Source organism: Drosophila subobscura, chromosome O, assembly GCF_008121235.1.
Source record: "Drosophila subobscura isolate 14011-0131.10 chromosome O, UCBerk_Dsub_1.0, whole genome shotgun sequence".
Classification (NCBI taxonomy): Eukaryota; Metazoa; Arthropoda; class Insecta; order Diptera; family Drosophilidae; genus Drosophila; species Drosophila subobscura.
Genome location: NC_048533.1, coordinates 10242556 through 10264507, shown reverse-complemented (window position 1 = coordinate 10264507; position 21952 = coordinate 10242556). Strand labels below are relative to the sequence as shown.

The window sequence follows — 21952 nt, the reverse complement described above, 5'->3', positions numbered from 1 at the left end:
CAATGTGACTTGTCACTTGTCAACTTTCCGATGGTTGCCAGCAACTTCTTTGAGGGCAAATCAGTTCATATTAGTTTTAATGGGTGTCTTAGGGTACAGGGTTAGGCAGGAACTCACTTAGTGCATCCCAAAAAACTTTGCCGCCGACAACAAGTCATTGATTTTATGCCCAGCAAAAGGGGCAGGGCAGGGCAGGGCAGGGCAAGACATGGCAGGACATGGCACTCTTAAGAGGCTGTCCCTGGGCTTGTGTCGCATGCAGGCAGGCAGGCAGGCAGCGATGCATCATCAACAGGGGTTGTCAGAAACATTTACTCGACATTTAGCTTATGCCACGTCCACATGAGCAAGGAAAAATTACTAGAAAGCAAGGAAGGTTGTAAGGAAAGTAGGTTGAGGATCTCTAGGCAAAAAACTTGAGGCAACAATGCTGAAAATAAACCATAAAAATTATGAAAATATTCCATGACAAATCGAAAAAGAGGAAACTTTCGACTTGAGCTAATTTTGCTATTACACTTTGATGTGCATTTTATTAGGCACTGCTAATTGATCAATTGACTCTACGGAGAATCGTAAATATATACGTTAAAGTCAAGGCCCTGGCCACGCTTCGATTTGAACTTGAGGGTCACATAGGTGGAGGTCGGGCCACCGTCCAAGATTGAGGCCTCGCCACCAATCGTGTGGTTGATGTCTTCAATCACAATGGCGCCAATTGCTCTGATGTTATCCTGCAAAGGGTTTTATTTTGTAGAGTAAATGTTTACCCTTTTGGAATCTTTAATATCTTACCTCCTGTGTGAATGTAACTTTTCTTTCGACAACGCGCAATAACTTGGCCGGCTCTGTCACATGGGTGGCAAAAAAGTAGGTGTGCACCCGGTATTTGACGGCCAAAGACCACGCTGTCACCGAGGACAACCAAAGGGCTGACAATGAGCACAACTGCCACGACAATATACCGCAGGTTCAGCATCTTCGATCAGCAGCTAATAGCAACTAAATGAGGCAGAACTTGGCAAAACGTGGATTATATGTATATGTGAGCTAAAAGTAGCAGAAAAAATTGATTGAATTCGCTTAAAGTGAAACTTGCCGAGAAATCTGCCATATCGCTTATAAGATTAACAATTGAACGCCCAATTCAGCATAGTTCCAAGGTTACAATGCACCCCTTGGAGCTTTCGCTGCTACGCCAAATTAAAGATCTTAAGCCATGCGGGAAAATCAACCTCAGAACGACACCCGCACCAAAGTCAGGGAGTACTTTATTACCAGCAGACACTTACATACATAAATCCCCCCCACAGAAGACCTTAACTAACCTCTAGCCGACACCCCACCAAAAGCCATTGATAGGACAGCCATTTGTGGCACTTTTCATTAGCAGCGACACTTCCCCATAGATACTCGCACTTTTGTTTGTGTCTATGAAATGTCTTGGCCTTGTCCTTCTTTTTTTCTGCTTTCTTTCTTATTTCTTGCTGACTTTGTGGGGAGTTATTAACCCTTAACCGCACGTTACCATTTATTACCCACATGGCCAGCCCAGCCCTGCCACGCGTTAGGCTGACAATGGCAGCATTTTTTCCCCCTTTTGTTGGTTATTGGGTGCCCTCGCTGCTGTGTCTTTTTATCTGCGGTTTATTGCTTTTAATTTGGCCTAAGTCTCGGCTCGTTTGGGCCACAGTTGAAGTGAATTTTTTGCGGTCGCCACTGGGGTGTGATAATTGCGGGCAAAAACTTTTCGCTGGTTCTGGTTCCGGTTCCGGTATGAGCTGTGAACCGGTTAGCTTTGCTGGAACCACACAACAATCGATTCAGTATCCCTGGTATATTCTTTCTCTCCTCGTGCTATTTTTCACACAATTTCTTTTCATTCCCAAAAATGTCGCAAATTGACAATACTTTAATCAAAGTGCGCGCCCGCTTGCGCGAGCGCAACATCAAGCTGTGGGAGGAGCCCTACTACCTCGAGGGCATCGGCAGCACTGAGTCTGAGCTGGAGCGTTTGTCGCAGGAAATGAGCACGGAGCTGGGCATCAGTGTGTCCAGCTGCCAGAGTGCGTTGTCCGAGATGCAGGACGGGGAGCTGCGCAAGTTGGCCGCCAGCCGTGAGTACGAAGAGACTGGCCTGGCCACATTCAATGTGCGGGGCGTGGAGACCCGCGGCGGCACAGCCCAAATGATGGAGATCAAGTGCCTGATGGCTGGCTTGGGCTCGGAGCTGCAGGACAAAGTGGCACAGCGGCTGCAGCTGAGCGGTGGCAGCCACATCAAGATCATCTCCGCCGGGCGCATACTCTCCGGCCAGCAGTCGCTCGCCTCGCAGGGCCTGCAAAACAACCAACAGCTGATGGTTGTGGTGGGCCAATGTCGGGGCAATGAGGTGGCTGGCGAGGCCTTGCACGAGCGCCTCCAAACGATACGCCAGGATATCTTGCTGATTGTCGAGTCGGATCACCGCTTTGTGGTCCTTGCGGACCAGGTCGGCAATCCGCTCGTTCTGCCAGAAGCAGAGCTCCGTGCCCTGGTCAGGGCGTTGAGTTTCAGCGAGATGGGCCGCGCTGCCATGTTCCGGGAGGAGTACGACCTGGCACTGCTGCTGCTGCTGGAGGGAGACGAATTCTTCCCCAGCTGCCGTTCCTATCAGCCTGTCTTGCTGGAGGCCGTGGACAACTGTGCGCTGATCAATCTGGACATTGTGTGGTGCTATTTGTGCCTGAAGAACATCACCCAGCTGCCGGATGCCCAGCGGCGTTTGCAAATCTGCGAGAAGAAGTTTCGACGCACCTACGGCGACAATCTCGATCGCTTCAATGAGATGAACTCTCCGAATCGGGCTCTGATCGTGCGCCTCCACCTGCTGCAGGGCGTTGTCTTCTTTCATTTGAATCGCCGCGACAAGGCCCACGAGCGACTGGAACTGGCGGCCGCTGCGCTGGCCGAGCTGAAGGTCAACCCGGAGCTGCTCCAGCAGATGGTGGACATGGGCTTCACTGCATCGGATGCCAGGGTAGCCCTGCGCGCCACCGCTGGCCGCATTGATCGGGCCGTGGACTTTATCAGCGAACGCAAGAAGCTCAAGGAGGCACGAGACGAGACTCTGCAGGGGCTTCAGGTCCATAATTATGGGGGTGGCGCCTGCCCCCGTGCTGTCTGTAGCCTCATTAACATGGGCTTTGACCAGCAGCTGGTGGTGGAGGCATTGAAACGCACCAAAAACAATCTGGAACGCAGCATTGATCTGCTGCAGCATGAGGCAGACGAGCTGCGTGCCAATCTGCCCGCAGCCCAGCCCGCGGATGGGGCACTCCTCGCCACACTCCAGCAACTCGGCTTTACCTTGGCCACAGCCCGTACTGCGCTTGAGACTTCAGAGAACAACTTGGAGGCAGCCATTCAGTTCCTATTGAAAATGTTGTCCGTAAAGGTGCTACGGAGCATCATTGAAGCGATGACACGCCTGCTGGAAGATCACGCTGCATCGGGATCACCATGTGCATTGCCGGCACTCGTCCAAACGGTGCTCGAACAGGCCAAGTCCAGGTTGGAGTCGTTCACAGCCTTTCAACGTTTCAAAGCAGAGGTTATTGGCAACGCCATGATGTACTTGGACTTGCCATTGGAGCAGGAGGAGCAAATACTGATGGAATACAAGAACCTGTTGGAACGTTAACACATTTATCTTGTTATAAATTGTAGCAGCCAAAGGGGCCAAATTGTATCCTTGAACGATGGGCCACGGTTGGCTACAGCCAAATAAAGATTATTACTAACCAAAAATTGATGGACACGGGCCCTACAAACGTTCTGCAACTTTCTTTATTTAAATTAGCTGAAAGGTTCAATAAGATTTAGGGCTCTCAATGAACAGAACTTGGCCTCGGGATGCTTGGCGGCCGGGATCTGCAGATGATTTTCCAACTGGCGGCACTGCTGGTTGTCGGTCAGTCGTTCTCGCCCCCCTTCGTTATTTCCATTTTGCTTAATACGGTTTTGAGACTGTATTAGGGTTTATTTAAGCGAAGAAAAAACGCAACAAACGCAACTGTGTCTAGCGTGGCGCACTGATCTGAGATCATCTGAGATGTTCTGATCCAATCTTCCTCTCCTGCTTCAGGCTTTCAAGGCAACAAACTTAAGTTTATTTAATACAATTTGATGGCCTAATTAAACAAACAACGCATGCTGCTCATTGCCAGGGCTGCCAGTGTTATCAAATGGCGAAACATTCGATTAATTGTGCGCTTTTTTGCACTTTTTTGTCCATCGGCGCAAGTTTCATCACTAATGACAACGAATAAACAGCTGATAAATACTACGTAAATACTATCTCAAATTTTAAACTTTTAACATTAATTATCTTGCTTTAATACCTTCGAATCATTGCCAGAGATACAGCAGCAACAATTTTCAGAGGTGCAGCAGCAGCAGCAGGATACAGAACCTGAGGAACTCATAGACCAGACTCAATTTTTCCTTGAGCATGAAAAGAACCGCTGAAATTGTAGAATAAATTCGATGTATTTCATTAAAATATGGATACAAATGGCAGAAAATGAATATGTGCAGCACACAGACTGGGCAAAAAAACCAATCCGGGAAATGGTTTTCCCATGCGTTACACTTTTGTTCCCTCTTTGTCAAACTGCATGCACGATTTGCGCTGGGAAAACTCGCAGTCAAGTGTAAATGTCAGCCACTCAAAATGTATAATAAATCTACCTAAACAGAGAAACTCAAAAAAGGAAAGAAGGGCGGACCAAGGACCAAGAAAAGTTGATTTAATGTCTAACGATTTGGAAATAACACACAAGCCAGGACGTGGGGGGAGGACAAATTATTTGGCCATCAACTGCAGAAGTTTTGCTTGGCATTGGCAGATTTTGTGGTGCGGCAGGGGCCGCTGAGAACTTATTAATTTTCACAAAAGTCAGCCACTGAAAAACACACATCACTGCAAGAGAAAATCGTGAAAAACTGTGACGTTATGCACATGAGCAGGCAAACAACCAAAAACATTCCAGCAGCAGCAGCAGCAAGAGCAACATCCAAATTGCAGGAGAAGAGCACACTCTGGCCGGGCATTGTGGGTTCACTTTGTGTGCGAAGGGGACATGGGATGGATATGGTTATAATGGGTTGCAAGTACACACACAGAGCCAACAAATTATGAGTAATTGTTGTGATGGCAGAGCGCTTTAAGTGGCAAAATATAAACATATACGTAAAGGGAGGGAAGCTGGTTAACACACACGAGTATGCGCATGAAGAGGCAGACGAATGGGAAAAGAATAAATTAAATGGAGAAGAGTAATTGAAATATGAAACTTTGCGCTTGTAAATGAAACTTTTAGAGCTGCTTTGAAGCCATTAAAGCTGGCTGCCAGCTGACTGCTGTGAATTGTGAATCAAGAAACACTTAAGCGAAAAATGTTTTCAATGTACGTACTTAAGGGTCAAGGTCTCAGGCGAATGAATGCATTGACAGGCTACATTCCACAACAATTTAAGCGTTCGATTTACATATTTCCACGTTGTACTTTTGCTGCATCTTTGCGGGCATCAAAATGTGTTGAAAAACTGTTTGCTTTATGCATTTTTTCCCATCTCTCTCTCTGCTCTCTATCTAGAATTTGTGTGGGACAAAAACAGTGGCAAAAAAAACAGCAACTGCACCAGAAGAAGAAATGTCAAAATGTTGTTCGAGGAAGAGGCTGGTCTGGCGCTTGCATTCTTTGGCTGATTTCCGTGTTGTACACTTGTAGAGGGTTTTATCAGCTATAAAATTATGTTTGCAATGTAAAGGAGATATTGGAATTATATATCCAAGCTGGCAGTGCACTTTCTGGCCACGCAAAATATATTTTAAAAGGGATAAATTACTGCTTGCAAGTGTATCCGAATAGTCGCCTCCTAAGCTTCGCTTCTCTTCTAGTTGCTGCTGCTGCCAGTTGTTGTTGTCATCAGCAGCAGCAGCAGGAGCAACATTATCATTGTGGCTGCAAGTGGCAGTTGTTGCTGCTGCTGTTTGTCCTCATTATCGTTTGTTGCACGGCCTCCCAGCTCTCTCTCTCTCTGCCTCCGCTCATGTCTTTTGGCATTTTGCATTGCACCCATCATTTGTTGTTCCTTGAACCAACTTTAATGGGTTTGTAATGTAACTAAAGTGAACCCAGTTTTGGGCGCCTCTTTTGTCTGAGATTTACATCTTCCAAAAAGCCTTACAAACTGCACTCAGAATTTATTTAGTGCCCCACAAACTGCACTACAAATTAAAGTCCAGCATTTTTCCACTTGAATTTAAATGCACAAGTTTTTAAGTTTCAGCTTAAATAAGTTTTCCCACAGAAAAGGAACGACTCGAAATTGTTTTTTGCCATTTTTCCACGACTTAATTAAAAGAAGATTTCCCGTCAAAGTTTGTTTTGTTGGCCGCAACTTAACCGCAGGAAGTGTCGCATAAATTACAAATTAGTTAAATCAGCCTCGTGAGCATCTGAGGGAACTTTTGGTAACCTTCTGGCAACCACCAAAGCAGCTTCATCATCATCATCATAATCATCATCATCGCCTATCATGTCTGTGTGCTTAGGAAAGTGAAAATAATGCAAATGATAAAATTATTTAATGATGCGGAAGTGCGCTGATAAGCAAATGACAAATAATCTCGAACAGAATTTTGTGTTTGTGTTTTTTCGGGGAATTCCTCAAGCGGGGCATGCTGCTTTTTGTGGCAGGCAGTAAAAAGAATAAAGAGTAGCCAGAAGAGCCAAAAGTATTGCAGTTCCAGAACACTTCTGATAAAATATCTTTTAATTATTTACAAATTATATTTTGCTATTTATATTTTACTTGAAAAATCTATCAAATATGTGTAGCTTCCAGTAGGTATCCCCTAGTCGCAATACTCCACTTCCACCTTCTTTGTGTCCTTTTATTATCTTTCTTTCTTTGTGGATTTGGGTAAGCCAAACCCTCCCCCATTCCCATTCCTGCTCAGCTGTGCCTGTGCGCATGCAATTTAAGTTGAAATCTATTTAGATTCAACTGTTTGTGTGGCCAAAGTTCTCTCTAATGAGATGAGGTGGAAGGCCTCATGTGGCAACAGGCGAACTTTATGCGCCCATAAACTCAACTCGCAGGCCTAGCAGCAGCTTTATCGCAGGGAACTGGCTACAAAATGAGTCCATAACTCTGCTGTAATTTACATTTTCATTGTGTCAACCATTTGGCGTAGGGGAAAACAAAAATGCACAAAATTAAAAGGCTGTGTTGGATGGATTGATAGCCATACGAGTACAAGTCCTTTTTTTGTACCAGCTCCGGTTTAACTTTATTTGACAGACAAACGAAATTAAATTTGTTCGCACATATAAAAAGAAATGCTCGCCGAGTTGTTGATATGCTCATTAAGGCTCTTTAAAATGCGTCAAGGGGTTGCGTCCCTGAGGGAGTTTCAGTTTTTATTTAATTGCGAAATCTTTTAAGGAATTTCCGTAATGCAATTAGCACTGAGCTCGGTGTTTATGGGTGGCTGAAAAGTTGTGTTTATATTTAATAAAATGTTCAGCAGTTCAGTTTCAATTGTATTCAAAATATAAGCTCTAAAAATGACACAAAATAAAATGCAACCGCTCACAGCAGCCTGGTTTAGTCTCTCGAAATCTATTGGCATGGGTCCTGCCAATGATTTAACCTTCAATTCAGTTCAAAACTACAGCCCCACTTCAGCAGAAGTACCATAGAGACAGTCTGCGGCATTTTGTGGTCTTGTTCATTCAGAGTCCCCGCAATCATTTGTTCGTTCAACATGCAGCAGCCGTTGGCCAGCCGTCTGGCAACAGCCTGGGGCTATGTTGTGTTCTGTGCTGCAATGTTGCACCTACATAAAATGGCTAAATGATGCGTTACAAATGAGAGAGGGAGCGAGTCCCTGAGTGGAGTGGACAAACTGTCGCAGTCACAAATTGTAGTCTGCTCGGCCCAAGGTCCTGTCCACGTAGAACATCATTTTTTCTCCGAGCGAAATTTTGTGGCAAGGGTTCGTAAAGTACCCGAAACGGCAACATTTGCTAATGACAAACAATTGCAGCATTTTGCCCAAGGCAGCCCACAACTTTTATTATTATGCAATGTGCGTTTCACGCCGCAAAAATGGCAAGAAAATGTGAGGTAAGGGTGGGGGAGAACCCTTAGTTACTGCCTGGCATGGCGTGGCATGTGCGGCACATAAATAAATTTTGGTATTTTTGGATATTTTTTACATCTATGCGGTTGGTATTTTAATTGCACTGAAAGTGTGCAACCGAAAAGCTTAAAAAAAAGAGATATTAACTCATCCTTTTTATGCATTCATAATAACCGGCGACTGTCACACAAGACCACAAAGCGTCGGGGTGGGAAGGGGTGCGAACCCCCTGCCCCTGGTTGGCCTGCGGTTGGATCCATAGAGCTTCATGATTTGTGGCATATTTATGTAAATTTGTGGTTTTTTCTGTTGTCGCTTAAGCATCTCTCGAGAGCCGAGAGCCGGGCAAAAAAGCAACCGACAGAAGGCAGAGGAGCCAACAGGCCAACAGGCAGCCCGGCACCCCGGCAGCAGGTGTTGTGGCCAAGCAATTAGTGAGAGTCCGCAGCACGGCCCAGAGGCTTTTCTATGATGGCCAACTTAAAGACTGGAAGCCAGCCAGCCAGCCAGCCAGGGTACGGGTGCTGCTTCGGTGGCTAAGTTGCACTCTAAAATGTTTTAATTATTATTTATCAAGGAAAGAGAGCAAACAATTTTGGCTTGCGGATAGTTTGAATATTAGAAAGACTTTACCCATATAAATTGAATATTTGTTGTGGAAACAGTTGGTAATTGTGAAGTTTTAATGAGGATTTCTATGCACTTCCAAGCATTAACATTCGACTCCAAAACATTTCTTAGACAAACGAAGCTTCCATCTCGCCTGGATCTTAGATTAAAACGAACATCTTTGGCTTAAAGACAGCGTCTGTTGGTCCTGTCTCATCTTTGACTCCAGCGTGGCACTCAAAATGAAACATTTGCCATTCAGCAGGCCACAACTCTTGCAGCAGGAAGAAGGGGCCGAGAGCAAATGGCAGCACGTGGCTAATCAATTTGCAGAGGCAGAGGCAGTGGCAGTGCCCGAGGCCGAACCGTACCTACGAGAACGACTACCATGGGCCACGTTCATTTCACTTGTCCCACTCTTTTTTTGTTTGTTTGTTGCTTTTGCCTTTGCTGCTCTGTTGTTGTGGCCAGGATAACGCAACATATGAATGGACGTAGGAAAGGCTTCACCACTCACAGAGATACACAGACAAGCTGAGTTCAGGCTGTCCCTCTGCCTACAATGTCGTTGAAGCTGTCCATGCCTATGTCCATGCTGTGTCCTGTGCGAGGACCGAGCCGCCGCCGAGCAGCACTGGAACTGTCGTTGGCATCGACGACAGGTGTGCATGATTTATGAGATTTACATATCAGTTCGCGCTGATGAAGCGCGTTGATGCGCTGACAACGACAGGCGTCAACCGCCACCCACCCATCGACAGGAGATACCCAAAGGCGATGGGTATTAGAAGAAGAATGGACGGGACGAAACCGCCATAGAAATAGGCAAAAATGGGATGCAAATTTGTGCACTGATTGATGATATTACGCTTGTTTAGGTTGGTTCGACCAACCCACTTGAGGGGAAGAGCATAGAGGAGAGAGGCAAATGAATATCAAAGACAGCATGTGGCATGTGTGGCACAATGTATTGCATACTTCAGGGAGTTCGTTGCAAGAAAGTTTTTGTAGCTAGATAATACTTTTTCTTTTCCTTTCACTGAGTTTCTTTTTATTACTACTTGTCCTTGCCATTTGACATTGTGGTTAATGAATAAAGTAAAGCTAGGGGCAAAATTTTACTCACTTAAACTCAGTCAATGTCTATGTTAATTCCTGAAGCTACATAAACCCAACTAATGATATTAAACAATATGAATAATTGTTGGTCAATATTAAAGTTATATTTTCTTAGAGGTTCTTATTTAATTATTGCTGCGTTTCGTAAGAGAAATCCAATTTTAAACCCTGTTTTATAATCTTTTATATTTCAGAACTGTTAGAAAATTGAAATAAATAATTTTTTCCATTGTTAACAATAAAATGTAAATGTTTTATGCATAATTATTGCATGTGCGCATAGACATAATCAAATCATTAGAGAAAACGTTGGTGGAGCACAACTCAGTAGCAAACAATCAGTTCGAGACCTACTCCTCCCTTCTCCCTCGCCGCCATGTGCATGTACTTTCCTCTGCCCTTTTCTCTCTCTCTCTCTCTTTCTCTGTGCTCATTAACCAGACGTGGCAGGCCTGGCAGACGACAGCCCATCGCCTGCTGCCAGTCCTGCCACCCAAAGGCCCTTGGCCCCACCACTGCCATGGCACACAGAATCAGCGGCAGGCAGGCAGGGAGGCAGGCAGGCAACATGTGTTGCTGATATTTTTATGACATCGGATACATGCAGTCTCCGTTTCAGGCCCAGTGGCAGTGCCAGTAGCAGTACCACACCCAGTGGCAAAAGCAGCCTAAGCTGCCTAATTGTTATGCGCACAATTCACAAAACTCTGAACATCAACGTTGACACCAAACAGCTAGAACGTGGAACTAACCTACAGATTTGTGGTCCTACTAGTTTGGATGCGAGGAGCATGTAAGAGCCGTAAAAATATAATATACGAGTATTTTTAATGACCCAAAAGGCGCCTACAAAAGCAAACAAATAGTCACTCGCAGGCAACTGGGGAATACAGAGCAAACTATAAAATAATTAGCTTGCTTAAGATGTCATGAAATTTCGGCAATTGGTGGATAAAATATAAATATATGATACAAATATTCACTTACCAAAAGATCCTTTCGAATCTTTTCGAAACCTCAGATGCTCCCCTTAGCATCTTCAGCCCCTCGAAATTCTTTCAATCCATATTTCACTTTAGATAACCAATTGCCACGCTCTAAACGGACTTCTCTAATAAATCGTGATTTAATTTTATGGCCGTTTCATTAATAGGCCAATAACCGCTTGTGCCTCAACTGGGCCATTACTGCTGGAGTAGCCAGCCCTTCTCTCAATTACATGGGTCCTCAGGGCATTCCAGCTTCAGGCCATACATTGTTTTCACTCCTTTTGGCTGATCAATAAAATGCGAGCGAACTAAATCAATTAGCCGCTGCTGAAGGGTGCTGGGCGGGCCATGAGCCAACTTCTTGGCACTTTCATGAACTTCTGGCGGGTAATTAAAATCCACCCACAGTGCCAATCCATACGAACAGGAGAACACAGATTTCACTAATTACTTTTATGACCCAAATTTGCTGACTGCGCGCTTTGCTATAAATTCTTACCTTGAACAATAATAAGCCCCGGCGGACATCAGATGCAGACTGTTTCATGCTACGATATAGCGACACTCGGCGACACTTGAATATGGCAAAAAAAAAAACGAAAAAGTTTTACATTAAAAATCATTTTATATTGAAAAATTAAAATCACAAGAAATTATGTGAATGAAAATTTTCCTCTGATCGGTCTCTCATAAACATTCAACCATAAATCTCAGTGAAACTGTCATCGATAATAAAATGGAATCAGTCCATACAAGTGTAGCTTATTGAATGACATGAAAGGTCATAGAAAACAGCGATATAAAAACCTTTTATGATTCAACAGCAGCGAGTCAGCAACTCAAATTTTTCACAAACATAAATACATAGCTGATAAAATATTGGCCCACAAAGCGTCATTTAGTTCGTTCCTAATATATAATCCATTAGGTCAATTCAATTATTGTGGTTAAAAGTTTCCGAGGCAAATTATGACTCGTTTGCAAGGGATCTTGTGTAACAGACTTAGATCCTTGATTTAATTATCAATCAAAAAATTGAAATGGAATAGATTCTGCTTGTGAAAATGGAAGACAAATAATTTATTATAAAGTATTGGTGTTCCCTATTTATGTATCGCGTGGTGTACATTCATCAATGGTGGGCCAATGCTCTTCGTTCTTCGCTTTACGCTCTCTCTCTCTCTTCGTTAATCTCTAACCATTCACCATGCTCCTTCTATTGATTCTTCTCATGGCTCGTTCTCGTACTCGTCTCCTCCTTCACCACCACTTCCATTTCCAAAACTAATCGAAGACGCTTGCTTGCTCGATAAATTTATTGCAGCTGCGCGGGTGGCGGTGGGTGGCAACTGGTATGGGAGTGGGAGCGGGACAGCTCAACTGCTCCTTTGACCTGTCTGGTTCAGAGTCGCGGCGTCGCACAGTGAGGCCTCAGTCGTAAAGAGGTGGCCAAAGTCGAAAATAAAACTTTTTTAAACGATTTTTTTAAAATAAAATCTTTATGTATCGATCAACAAATATTTAAGCTGAACATTTTATGCACAGCAAACTGGCAAATAAGCACCGATTTTTCATTTACATACATATGTATGTATATGCAGTTTATTTCATGAAGATATATTGATTCGTTTAGAAGTTACTAATTTAGCAAGCTGATATGTCCGACGGCCCCACTGTGCGTCGCTCCTTCTTTCCGCCTTCTTCGGTGCTGTTCTTCGTGCAATTGTTGTATATTCGCTTCTTCTTTATTTTCACTTCGGGCTCCGCAAACAAGTTTCTTGTGTTCCGGCAAAAAGGAAAAGAAACAGAAACAAAACGACGAGGAACGTTGGGCGACGCGTCGTAAGCGTCACAATTTGTATACCCCGCACAGTCAGTAAATACAGCTATGTTCATAAAAATAGTAGTTCCTCACCTCTCCACTTTCGAAACTTCTGTCATCCATGTACATCTACATCACGCCAACACGCCCTTTGCGCTTGCCTGTGTGTCTAAAAAGAAGTGTCTACGAATTAGGCGCTCATCAGGACAGACAGCCTATCGGCTATTTATGCTGATCAGTAATATATTTATACTTTACGGGGTAGGAAACGTTTCCTTCTTTGCGTTCCATATATCCATATGTACATCCACTTTCAAGAATAAATACATACATAAGCACAATATCCCCAATTTACTCTACGAGTACCGGGTGTAATGAAACACAACCAAAAACGAACATTTTTTTGCCGTCAGCTGTTCAGCTGCAGAAAACTCGTTGTGCCGCCTTTTGTTGTAAATCATACAGAAATAAAGCAAAATAAGTACTAGGAAGGCAATTGTAAGTCGATGTAGCGAACTTGGGATACCCTTCAAAATAAATGCAGATTTATTTTATAAGAATTAAGACTAATTTTAAGAGATATATAGGCAGGGCGAATGACAATATAAAATTTCCATTCCCATTTGCATTAGTTCTATTAATCTTTTAATGAAATCATTCAATTAAAAATAAAACTACTTAGCTAATGGCCTGCCCCGTCAACTATTACATGTTTGTAAAATAACCTCTCTCACCCTGATTACAGGGTATAAACATGCGACAGCGCGCCGTGTCGGCGGCTCTGCTTAGGAGGGTCTTGTCTGCCTTTGAAGTTTTTAGGCCTTCTAATAAGCCGTTGGTTGGTTGTCGCCGCCGCTGTTTTTGTTTTTAGGACAGCCAAGCCCCTGTCCCAGCCTCCTTTTCAGTCTGCAAGTTTGCAAAAAATTAATTTGTGCAAATTTTGATTTGCGAGGGTGTGTAAAAATGGTAATTGATGTGGGTGCAACAGGCGGCGGCAAAGCTTTTAAATTTGAATACATAAATACATATGTAAATTAACATTTAACCTTAGCTTGCATTTTAGATCCAAGCCCATATGATTAATTCAATAGATTACAACTGTTAGCGCCGTCTGCGCAAATAATTTGGTTTTGGGATATAATAGTAGTCGAAAATTGGAAAACTAACAGCATATTAATATCCAAATCAGATAAGATCCGACAAACTTCCATCACCCGTTATCCAACTAGGAAAATTCTCTCCAAGCGATGCTCATTTTTATCCCCACCAAGAGGCAGCAACAAAAACAACCAATTCCAAAAGCAAAAATGCTCCTCCGGAAGTAAGGCTTGGCATGAGTGCGAGTGGGATGACCAGAGAAACGTGAAACGGCATTTTTTGAGCGATTTCGCCGCGCTCTCTTGTTTTGACTTGTTTTTATTTTCGCCGCAAACGAATGAGAGCGTAAGAAGCAAAGTCAAAGAGAGGGAAGAGAGATAAGCGAGAACGGTTTTCGGACCGGTTAGGGTATTTTGTCAACTTATCTGCATATTTTGATGTCGAGGTTGAGTAAATACGGAATATGTATGTATATAAGGGAGAATTTAATAAGCTCTACCGACCTATTAATATCAATTGTTAGGGGATATTAGGGAAAATAGGGTATCAACTCTTTCATACACTTATTTCTTAAGTTTTCGCTCTCCCAAATTGTGGTGGGTTTCAAACCAGCTTTTTGAGGTGGCAGCCAAATGTTGCTAAGATTTTTCAGCAGCAATTATGGTATATTTTGTAAATTATTAGGCATATTTTGGTATATTTGAAAAGGGTGAGGCGGTATATTTGATCTAAAAACCCGCGGCCACACTGTTCGAAACTGTCAGGCGTGCACGCCGCCGTTGACCGTTATAGTTATACCAGAAGCAAATTCACGTTCGCGCTCTCTTCACGTTTCACGTATACTTCACGTTCGTGCGGAACATTTAGTGCTCTCGTCGTCGTCTGTGTCGTTTCGTCGTACCGAGCCCGTACCGAGTGTTGTTGTATTTAAAGCCGGAGTTTGTGGGTCTTGACTGGGACTGCACTCCAGATCCAAAAGCGAATACCACGGCCCACGGCCCGCCCACGTTTGGCGGCAAATTGAAAACAAACAAAATTCCAATTTTTGTTTGTCGTGCATTAAAACAAAGTAGGAGAAATTGTAATGAAATATTTTCCTATAAAATGAGAATGTGTTTTTATTTGTTGATGGCCGAGGGAAGCGACTGAATTAAATTACGTGTTAAATTGTTTAACAAAATTAACAAACCGCATCCACAAAACAGCTCGTTATTGCATGCAGCTTTGTGAGGCATGCAAATTAATTAAAAGTACTCGTACCGCATAGAAATAATTCTACTCGTGTATGGGCTACATGTGGCCATACATCCAGATTTTTAGGAAATGCACTACAGCTGTGTATCAATGGAGTGGAAACTGCTATAACGAAATGAATATTTCATGGCTATTGAGATAAAACACACACGAACACAATGTATTATCAAATTTAATATCAACTTTCATGGCTTATTAGCTAATGATATGTTTAACTAATGAATCTTAAAGCTCAAGTCGAATTTGATTTGAGTTTTGAGATGACTAACAAAATTGAAAATAAACTTAAAGAGTTGACTAAATTAATTAAGAACATTTTAATAAAATGATAACTATATTTTATTTGAATGGAAAAACACCCACTTGATCGATGAATAATAATGAAAATTAAATAAATTATGATGAAACAACGTCAAATGTGCCAAAAAGAAACCCTATAAGCCCAAACCGCATTAGTAAACCGAAACCAATAGAACAACTTTCAATATTCCAAAGGCAAAACCGAAAAACAAAAGACACTTTTGCGGTTGGCTGATGATTATTACGAGTGTATTGTTTGTACTTGGGAGACTCACTCGCTCGGTCTGGTTCGGTTTTATCAATTACAGTGTTTGTTGTTTTCTGCTCCTCCACTCCACTCCACTCCACTCCACCCCAATGTGCGATAAGCAAACGAACCGAACACTTGAAGGAAACAAAAATTGTTCTCAGTAAATGATGTTTTTGGTAATTGGATATTTACTATTCGCTGGCATCGTATAGATTGGGGAAGCACTGCCAAATAGCGAATGGCTAGAGTAAAATTGTGTTCTAGGGAAATCGAAACAGCAATGAGAAAAGAATTCATGGAAACTAGAACGAATAAAATTGCTCGTGCCCCAAAATCAAAAGTTGAAAAACCTTAGGGAGTGCATGCAATAAATCATATGTGACAATTAAATTAAAAATTTCTTAATCAGATAAACAAAAGATGAAGATTATTTTGCACTTGGCAACTAAATGATTTGTAAATTGCTTTGAAATCAGAAAAGTGCAGACAATCCTTTCCCTTGAGTGAATTAAATAATATAGTGCAGTGTGGAAAAATCTACACAAGAAATAAAGAAGAAATCGAGGTTATATTTTTTTACCTTGAAATAAGAGTTCTGTTCTGGAAATGGAAACAACAATCTCTAATCAAGATAGTATTCTGAGGAATACTGTTACTGATTGCCTTTTTCTTCTGTTTTTACTTGAATTTCTGGTAAAGTTGCTCTCGATTGAATTATTTCTCGACTTGAAACAATATTCTGTATTTTCCCAGTGTAATCGTTGTTGCTTTAAAGGCAATCAAAATCAACAAACAGCGACAGCTTTGAGCAGTGCTTTAAAAGAAATATGCGCAGAGGCAGAGGCAGAGTAGAGCTGAGTAAAGCAGAGCAAAGAAAATAAGATAAACAAAGAAAGCTAAGTAAATGGGGAGAACAAAGCGCGCTATAAAGACGGTCGGTCGGTCGCTCGCTCTGGGGCTGGGCTTAGGCCTATTGTTTTGGGGGAAACTGCATGAAACTGCACATCGGAAATGATTATGGGGTAGACGACGGGGGTGACTAGTGTGGGCGGTGGGTGTCTGTCTCTGTGCCTTCATCATTAACTGACTCACGATGCACATGGCCGCATGTTGCATACAAGGAAGGCACCCAATGGACCCCCACTACTACCCTGCAAACCAGCAAAGCTGTCCCAAGGTGTATTTACTTACAGGGTGACGTCTTCGCCAGCGGAGTCTCTTTCGCGGACCAATACCATCTCTATCCCTTTCTAGCGCCTGTCTCTTTGAGCGTGGTGAATAAGGTTTTGGTCCTCCCACAGCAGACAACGTCACCTTGTTAGTAAGCGCACCTTGTGTCGGACTGAGAGAGAAAACGGCTCTCTCATTGACGGCGAAGTGCTCTCTCGCGGCTGACATTCGCCGCTCAGCCGCTCCTTGCCTTTCATTCCAAAAAACTTCCTTGTCCGTGCACATTCCTTTCTCGTCATCGTTTCGTCGTGGTTCAGACTAACCGTAATCGCGTCGTTTCTTTTGAGCTTGTAAGCATAAAAGTGTGTTTGTGTGTGTGTGAGTCGTGACTCAACAACTGGATGGTGAAGCTGTACATACACACGTGCAGGGGCATATCCATACAACTGCGGCGAATTCAATGACGTCGAAAAAACGGTTGTTGTGCGTCTTATGTGTTTGCGTGTGTGTTTAATGCGTGTGCTTTTGGGCAACGAGCAAATCGATTTAGTTTATAAAAAATTAATACAAAAACCGGGCACAGAGCGATTCCCCCCATAAAAACTATCCGAACTCAAGTGCTATTTTTTTTAATTCGGCTGCGGCATACGATTTTAATTAAAAGCTGTATGTGAATTTTGATGAAACCGCAATTCCAGCAACGGCAGAAGCAAAAGCAGCAACATTTTATCACCATTTTAAGAGCAGAAGAGCAAAAGAGAAGCAGCATCAGACGCGGTCTGTGTGGTGTGTGCCTGTGCGTGCGTGTGAGTGTGTGTATGTGTTGAAAAAGCCGGCAATCAATGCCAAAAGCCATTCAACATTGAGAGCGGAACAAAAACAACAAGAACCAAAGAAAGACAAGCAAACGCAAAGCAAAGAAGAATGAAAGTAAAAGCATAAAAGAAGATACAAAATTAAAACCAAACAGAAACAACAACAAGAAAGAAAAGGATGGGGGCCAACCAATGGCAAACAAATAATACCAAAAATAACACTAATAATACCAAAGTAACGAAAATATTAATAAGAGAAATAATAATAAGAATAATAAGAAAAAATAATTGGAACAGAAACATTTCCATACAGATTATAGGAACATTTCTAGGGCCAGCTCCATTTTAATCTTATAACAAATCTAATAAATATCTTTGAATTCAAAATACATACATAAGACAATCAAGTTAATACTTTTTTGCATAATTTTATAATAATTTATAACAATTCCAATCTTTATCTTATAGAAATAACCAAACGTTGACAGCAATTCTTCAAAAGAGAAACACAGATTGCTAAAATTGTTGGTGTGTTAAAAATGAGCATAACTTAAACAAAAGCAGAAAGCAGTGCGCATAAATAAAACAAAAGTTGTGAATATTCTTGCAAAAATAGTTGAAGCCAAACTTCAACAACAAAAGTGAGAGAGCAAGAAGAGAAGAGAGAAAAGAACGAAATCAACCCAAAAAAAAAGTGATTACGATTCGAGTGATTTTTCTTTCGGCGTGCGTTGGGATAAATAAAAAGCAGCAAAATTTACTACAACGTCGCCTTTGGCAGCGCCAACTCCAGCATCAACCCCCCCGGCGGCATATCCACCACCAGCGGGAGTACTATCCAGTACCAGCATCAACTTCAGCACCACCACCCCCCAAGCAGCAGCAGCAGCGCCGGCAGAAGAATGCTCTTTGAGAATCCAGCGGTTGCGGCCAAGTTGCCATTTCCATACAATGTGCCGCCGCCACTTCAGGCGGCAGCAGCAGCAGCGGCAGCTGTGCCAAATTTAAGGTAAGTTGGCAGCCCTTTTGCACTCTTTATCTCCACACGCTCCACGCTCCACTCGCTCTCTGTTTAAAGTACAAAGAGTGTGGAGCGGGGAAGCTGGAGGATAGCATAAAAATAAGAACTCTCTCTCAGCATGTTGTTGATGCCCGTCTCAAGGCCATTAAAGGCGTTAATGCGCTTTGAGGTTTCATATGCCCATTACTTACGTACACGGGGAGTACAAGGGTATGTTCAATTCCATAGGCTTTATGTAACAGGAAAACAAAATTGTGGATTTAACAAATAATAATATAATGAAGAAATTCTATTCTCCTTTTTGTATACCCATCTCAGTGCTCAATCCTTTAGAGAGTATCACTTATCCCACTCTCCCAAGTACCGACTAAGCCAAGGTGTTGGCATTTGTTTTTCATGGGCCTTTGCCCGGTCCTGTCCGTCGCCTTCTTCTCGCACAACTTTTCCTCAGTGGCATATTTATGAAAATTGTTTTGCTCTTTGGCTGCGTTTTAAATTTTTCATCAGCCACTCAGCGGAGTTCTCAGTTTCTCAGTTTCAGTCTCAGTGTTTGTGTCTGGGCGTGGGGCGGTTGAAATGTGCTAACCTATAATTTTTATAAGTTGCTGTTCGTAAATTGCATTCATTTATTAGAGGAGATTGAGGGCGAGGTTTACGTTGTAAGTTGTCGTATTAAAACTCAGTTTTTTGCTGGGGGAAACCCCGACGCAACGGTGTGGGAATGAGGTTGTGTTTGGATTTCAAAGAGCATATTTTTGCAAGGCAAATTTTTGAGAGAATCTTGATGAAAACCAACATAAATAAGAGAAATGTCAAATGAATCCATAGAGCACTGGACAATATTTTATTCTTATCCGGAGTATACGCAAACAAATTAATATAAATTGACATTCTACAAGCATGAAATTTGCATAATATTTCCCCATTATTTGCCCCAAGTGCTGTAAAATTGTAGGCCTCTATAATAAATGATTGTAGGCTTTCCGTAAGATTATTAATGCCCTGCATTTGCCTCAAGTGACGGGTACCGTAATAAACCATTCCTTTTTTTTTTGTGGGCCCAGAAAAGTGAGAGTAAAACCATATTTGGGTCTATACGGAACCTACATTGGGACTTGCTTTACTCTTGATATTAAATAACGATCGTCTGGCGCCATGCAATTAAGAGTTTCGGCTTTTATTTTGATTGTTTTTTGTTTATTTTGTTCGCTTCTTTTACGTTTGCCTTACCAATTAGCATTTTATTTATTGTTTCATAATTTTTTTCTTTTCGCATGTGGCATACTTTGGTCAGGCTTTAAATTAAACTATAAAACAAAAATGTGATGGATACATGCAAAACACTATCAGAGGCATTGTTGGCTTTGGAATCAAAGCCATCTTTATTCATATATAATCTATAAAATCCACTGACTTGACATTCAAACTAAACCCCCAAAAGACCTTCTCAGAAATTACATAAGGCATTGTCTGTCTGCTGCGTCAAATATCGCATTACTGGGAATAACAACAATTTATTTTTAAACACACAAAATAGCCCAAAAAAAGATTCAGAAACACACCAAAAAAACAAAATTATCATCATGACACTTGACGTAGAACCCAAAAAAATAAAAGCAACTCGTTGCGGAAACGCAGAAAAGCTGAAGGAAAAAATACATAGGAAGAAGCCAAAAGGAAAATCTCTCATCGATGTTCGAGAGCATTGACTAAGCGTTGATTGGATTTAAAGTGACAGTAATAAATGACAACAAAGGCATGTTTCAGTTATAAATACCAAAAAATAATATGGAAACAATCCATGAAATATTTGGTTTGGGAAACGAATTTTGAATGCCCTTAAATGCAGTTGTAAAGATGGGAAAACTCTGATTTAATTTGATTATTAAGAGATGGAAATATAAATATAAATACAGACTGAAGTTTAGTTAAATTTTTTGGCATGCAACTACCTTGAATTACATATTCGTATTTGATTCCCTGATAAATCAATTCAAAAAGGCTACAAAGCTCTTACCAAAATCGCACTACCCCCTGAAAAGAGTGTCCACAGCCAAATACTCAGAAAACAGTGCTCCTGGGCCTGGGGCGAACTGAACTTGCACTAAAGCTGACGATGATGATGATTTTTCGATGCTCTGATGCCGTTGTTGGCAGATGTGACTGAGGGATGTGGGATTCGTGGGAGAAACAGACGCTAGACCCAAAGACGTGCTAAATAAACAGACATCGTCGCCACATTTTCAGAGTTTGACACAGTGACAGGCCAAACAAATAGCAGACAAGAAGCAGCAGCAGCAGCAGGAGGAAACAGTGCAACCAAAATCGTCTCCCATAGAAATAGAAACAAAACCAAATTCTCATCTCATTTCACTTAAGTTCAGTTTTTCTCTTTTGTTTTTTTTCCTTAGCAAGCAAATAATTTTCATTTGCCTCCTCGTTTGGCAGCGTCTTTGGTTCGTGTTTCTGTTTTTCACTGCTGCCAGTCCGCACTGTAATTGAGGCATTGAAAAATATTTGAATTCTTGGCTGGTGTGCCTCTCGTGTCTTGCCTCTTGCCGCTGGGTATCTTCTGGGTTAATTGTGCGTTGGCTCAAATGCATTTAGTGCAGTCGTAATTAGCCAAATTGTTAACTTAATTATTTTTGGGCCATATCCTATGCATAGTTGAGCTTCCCAAATGGGGGATCTGGGGATCTCTGTGCAGTTTACGATGGGATAAAAAAATGCCATGAAATATGTGATGATTGAGGAGAATACTCAAAAAGCTGTCAAATAAAAGCGCAGAGTTTGACAAATTCGAGGTTTAGATGGGAGATTTTGTAATATTATCGGAAATTTCAATGCCAACATTCATGATTTTTCATTCTAAATGTTCGTTAATGGAATTGTTTTCACACAATCAAATATATTTTCAGCCACTGAACAGCTGATTTTCAACTTCTTCCCACTATTGTAGCTCTCTCTCTCTCTCTAGCTTATGCTGCCCTGCCTTACCCCACTGTTTGTGGAGCTGTCATTGAACGAAAACGTACGGCTCAGAGGTTCCGCCTTAATTAGTCAAGCCCCAAGTCGATCATTCGAGTCACTTGTTTATGCAGCAGACAGACGGATAAATAAGCATCAGACAGCAATTATATATATCTTATTTGCTGCACTGCTTGCATATTAATCGAGGCGAACACCGGGTCTCCTGTCTCCTATCCCCCCACTGCTGGCCATGTAATTTGTATCTTTATCTTGAAATAAGCTGACATACGTGGTCGGTCGCCCGGTCGGTCGTTCGCCAGTCAGTTAACTTGAGCGAC

General features: G+C 42.2%; 3 protein-coding genes across 8 annotated transcripts in view; 2 read left to right on the top strand and 1 right to left on the bottom strand.

Annotated features, from left to right (window-relative positions):
* Window positions 1-496: 496 nt before the first annotated feature.
* Window positions 497-972, bottom strand: LOC117898842 (the record flags this gene model as incomplete). The annotated part of the gene is made up of 2 exons (XM_034808517.1): window positions 497-734; window positions 796-972. Coding segments are annotated over 2 exons (348 nt in total), but the record flags the coding sequence as incomplete, so codon positions are not given.
* An 892-nt stretch (window positions 973-1864) lies between these two features.
* Window positions 1865-3714, top strand: LOC117896770 (NEDD8 ultimate buster 1). Its single transcript, XM_034805247.1, has one exon. The coding sequence runs from the start codon at window positions 1892-1894 to the stop codon at window positions 3680-3682; it is 1791 nt and encodes a 596-aa protein (XP_034661138.1). The 5' UTR covers window positions 1865-1891; the 3' UTR covers window positions 3683-3714.
* Window positions 3715-17068: 13354 nt separating this feature from the next.
* LOC117897733 (heterogeneous nuclear ribonucleoprotein D-like) overlaps window positions 17069-21952 on the top strand; it is a 102857-nt gene continuing 97973 nt past the window's right edge. For 4 of the 6 annotated variants that reach the window (XM_034806766.1, XM_034806765.1, XM_034806762.1 and 1 more), the window contains exons 1-2: window positions 17069-17170; window positions 18092-18632. In XM_034806766.1, coding sequence (XP_034662657.1) covers window positions 18526-18632 — 107 coding nt within the window. In that variant the 5' untranslated portion in view covers window positions 17069-17170; window positions 18092-18525. The remainder of the gene's footprint in view (window positions 17171-18091; window positions 18633-21952) is intronic. The other 2 variants (XM_034806768.1, XM_034806763.1) reach the window with 2 other exon arrangements.

Excerpts from the sequence above, each read along its gene's own strand:
- LOC117896770 (XM_034805247.1), top strand. The coding sequence starts at position 1,892 with ATGTCGCAAATTGACAATACTTTAATCAAAGTGCGCGCCCGCTTGCGC.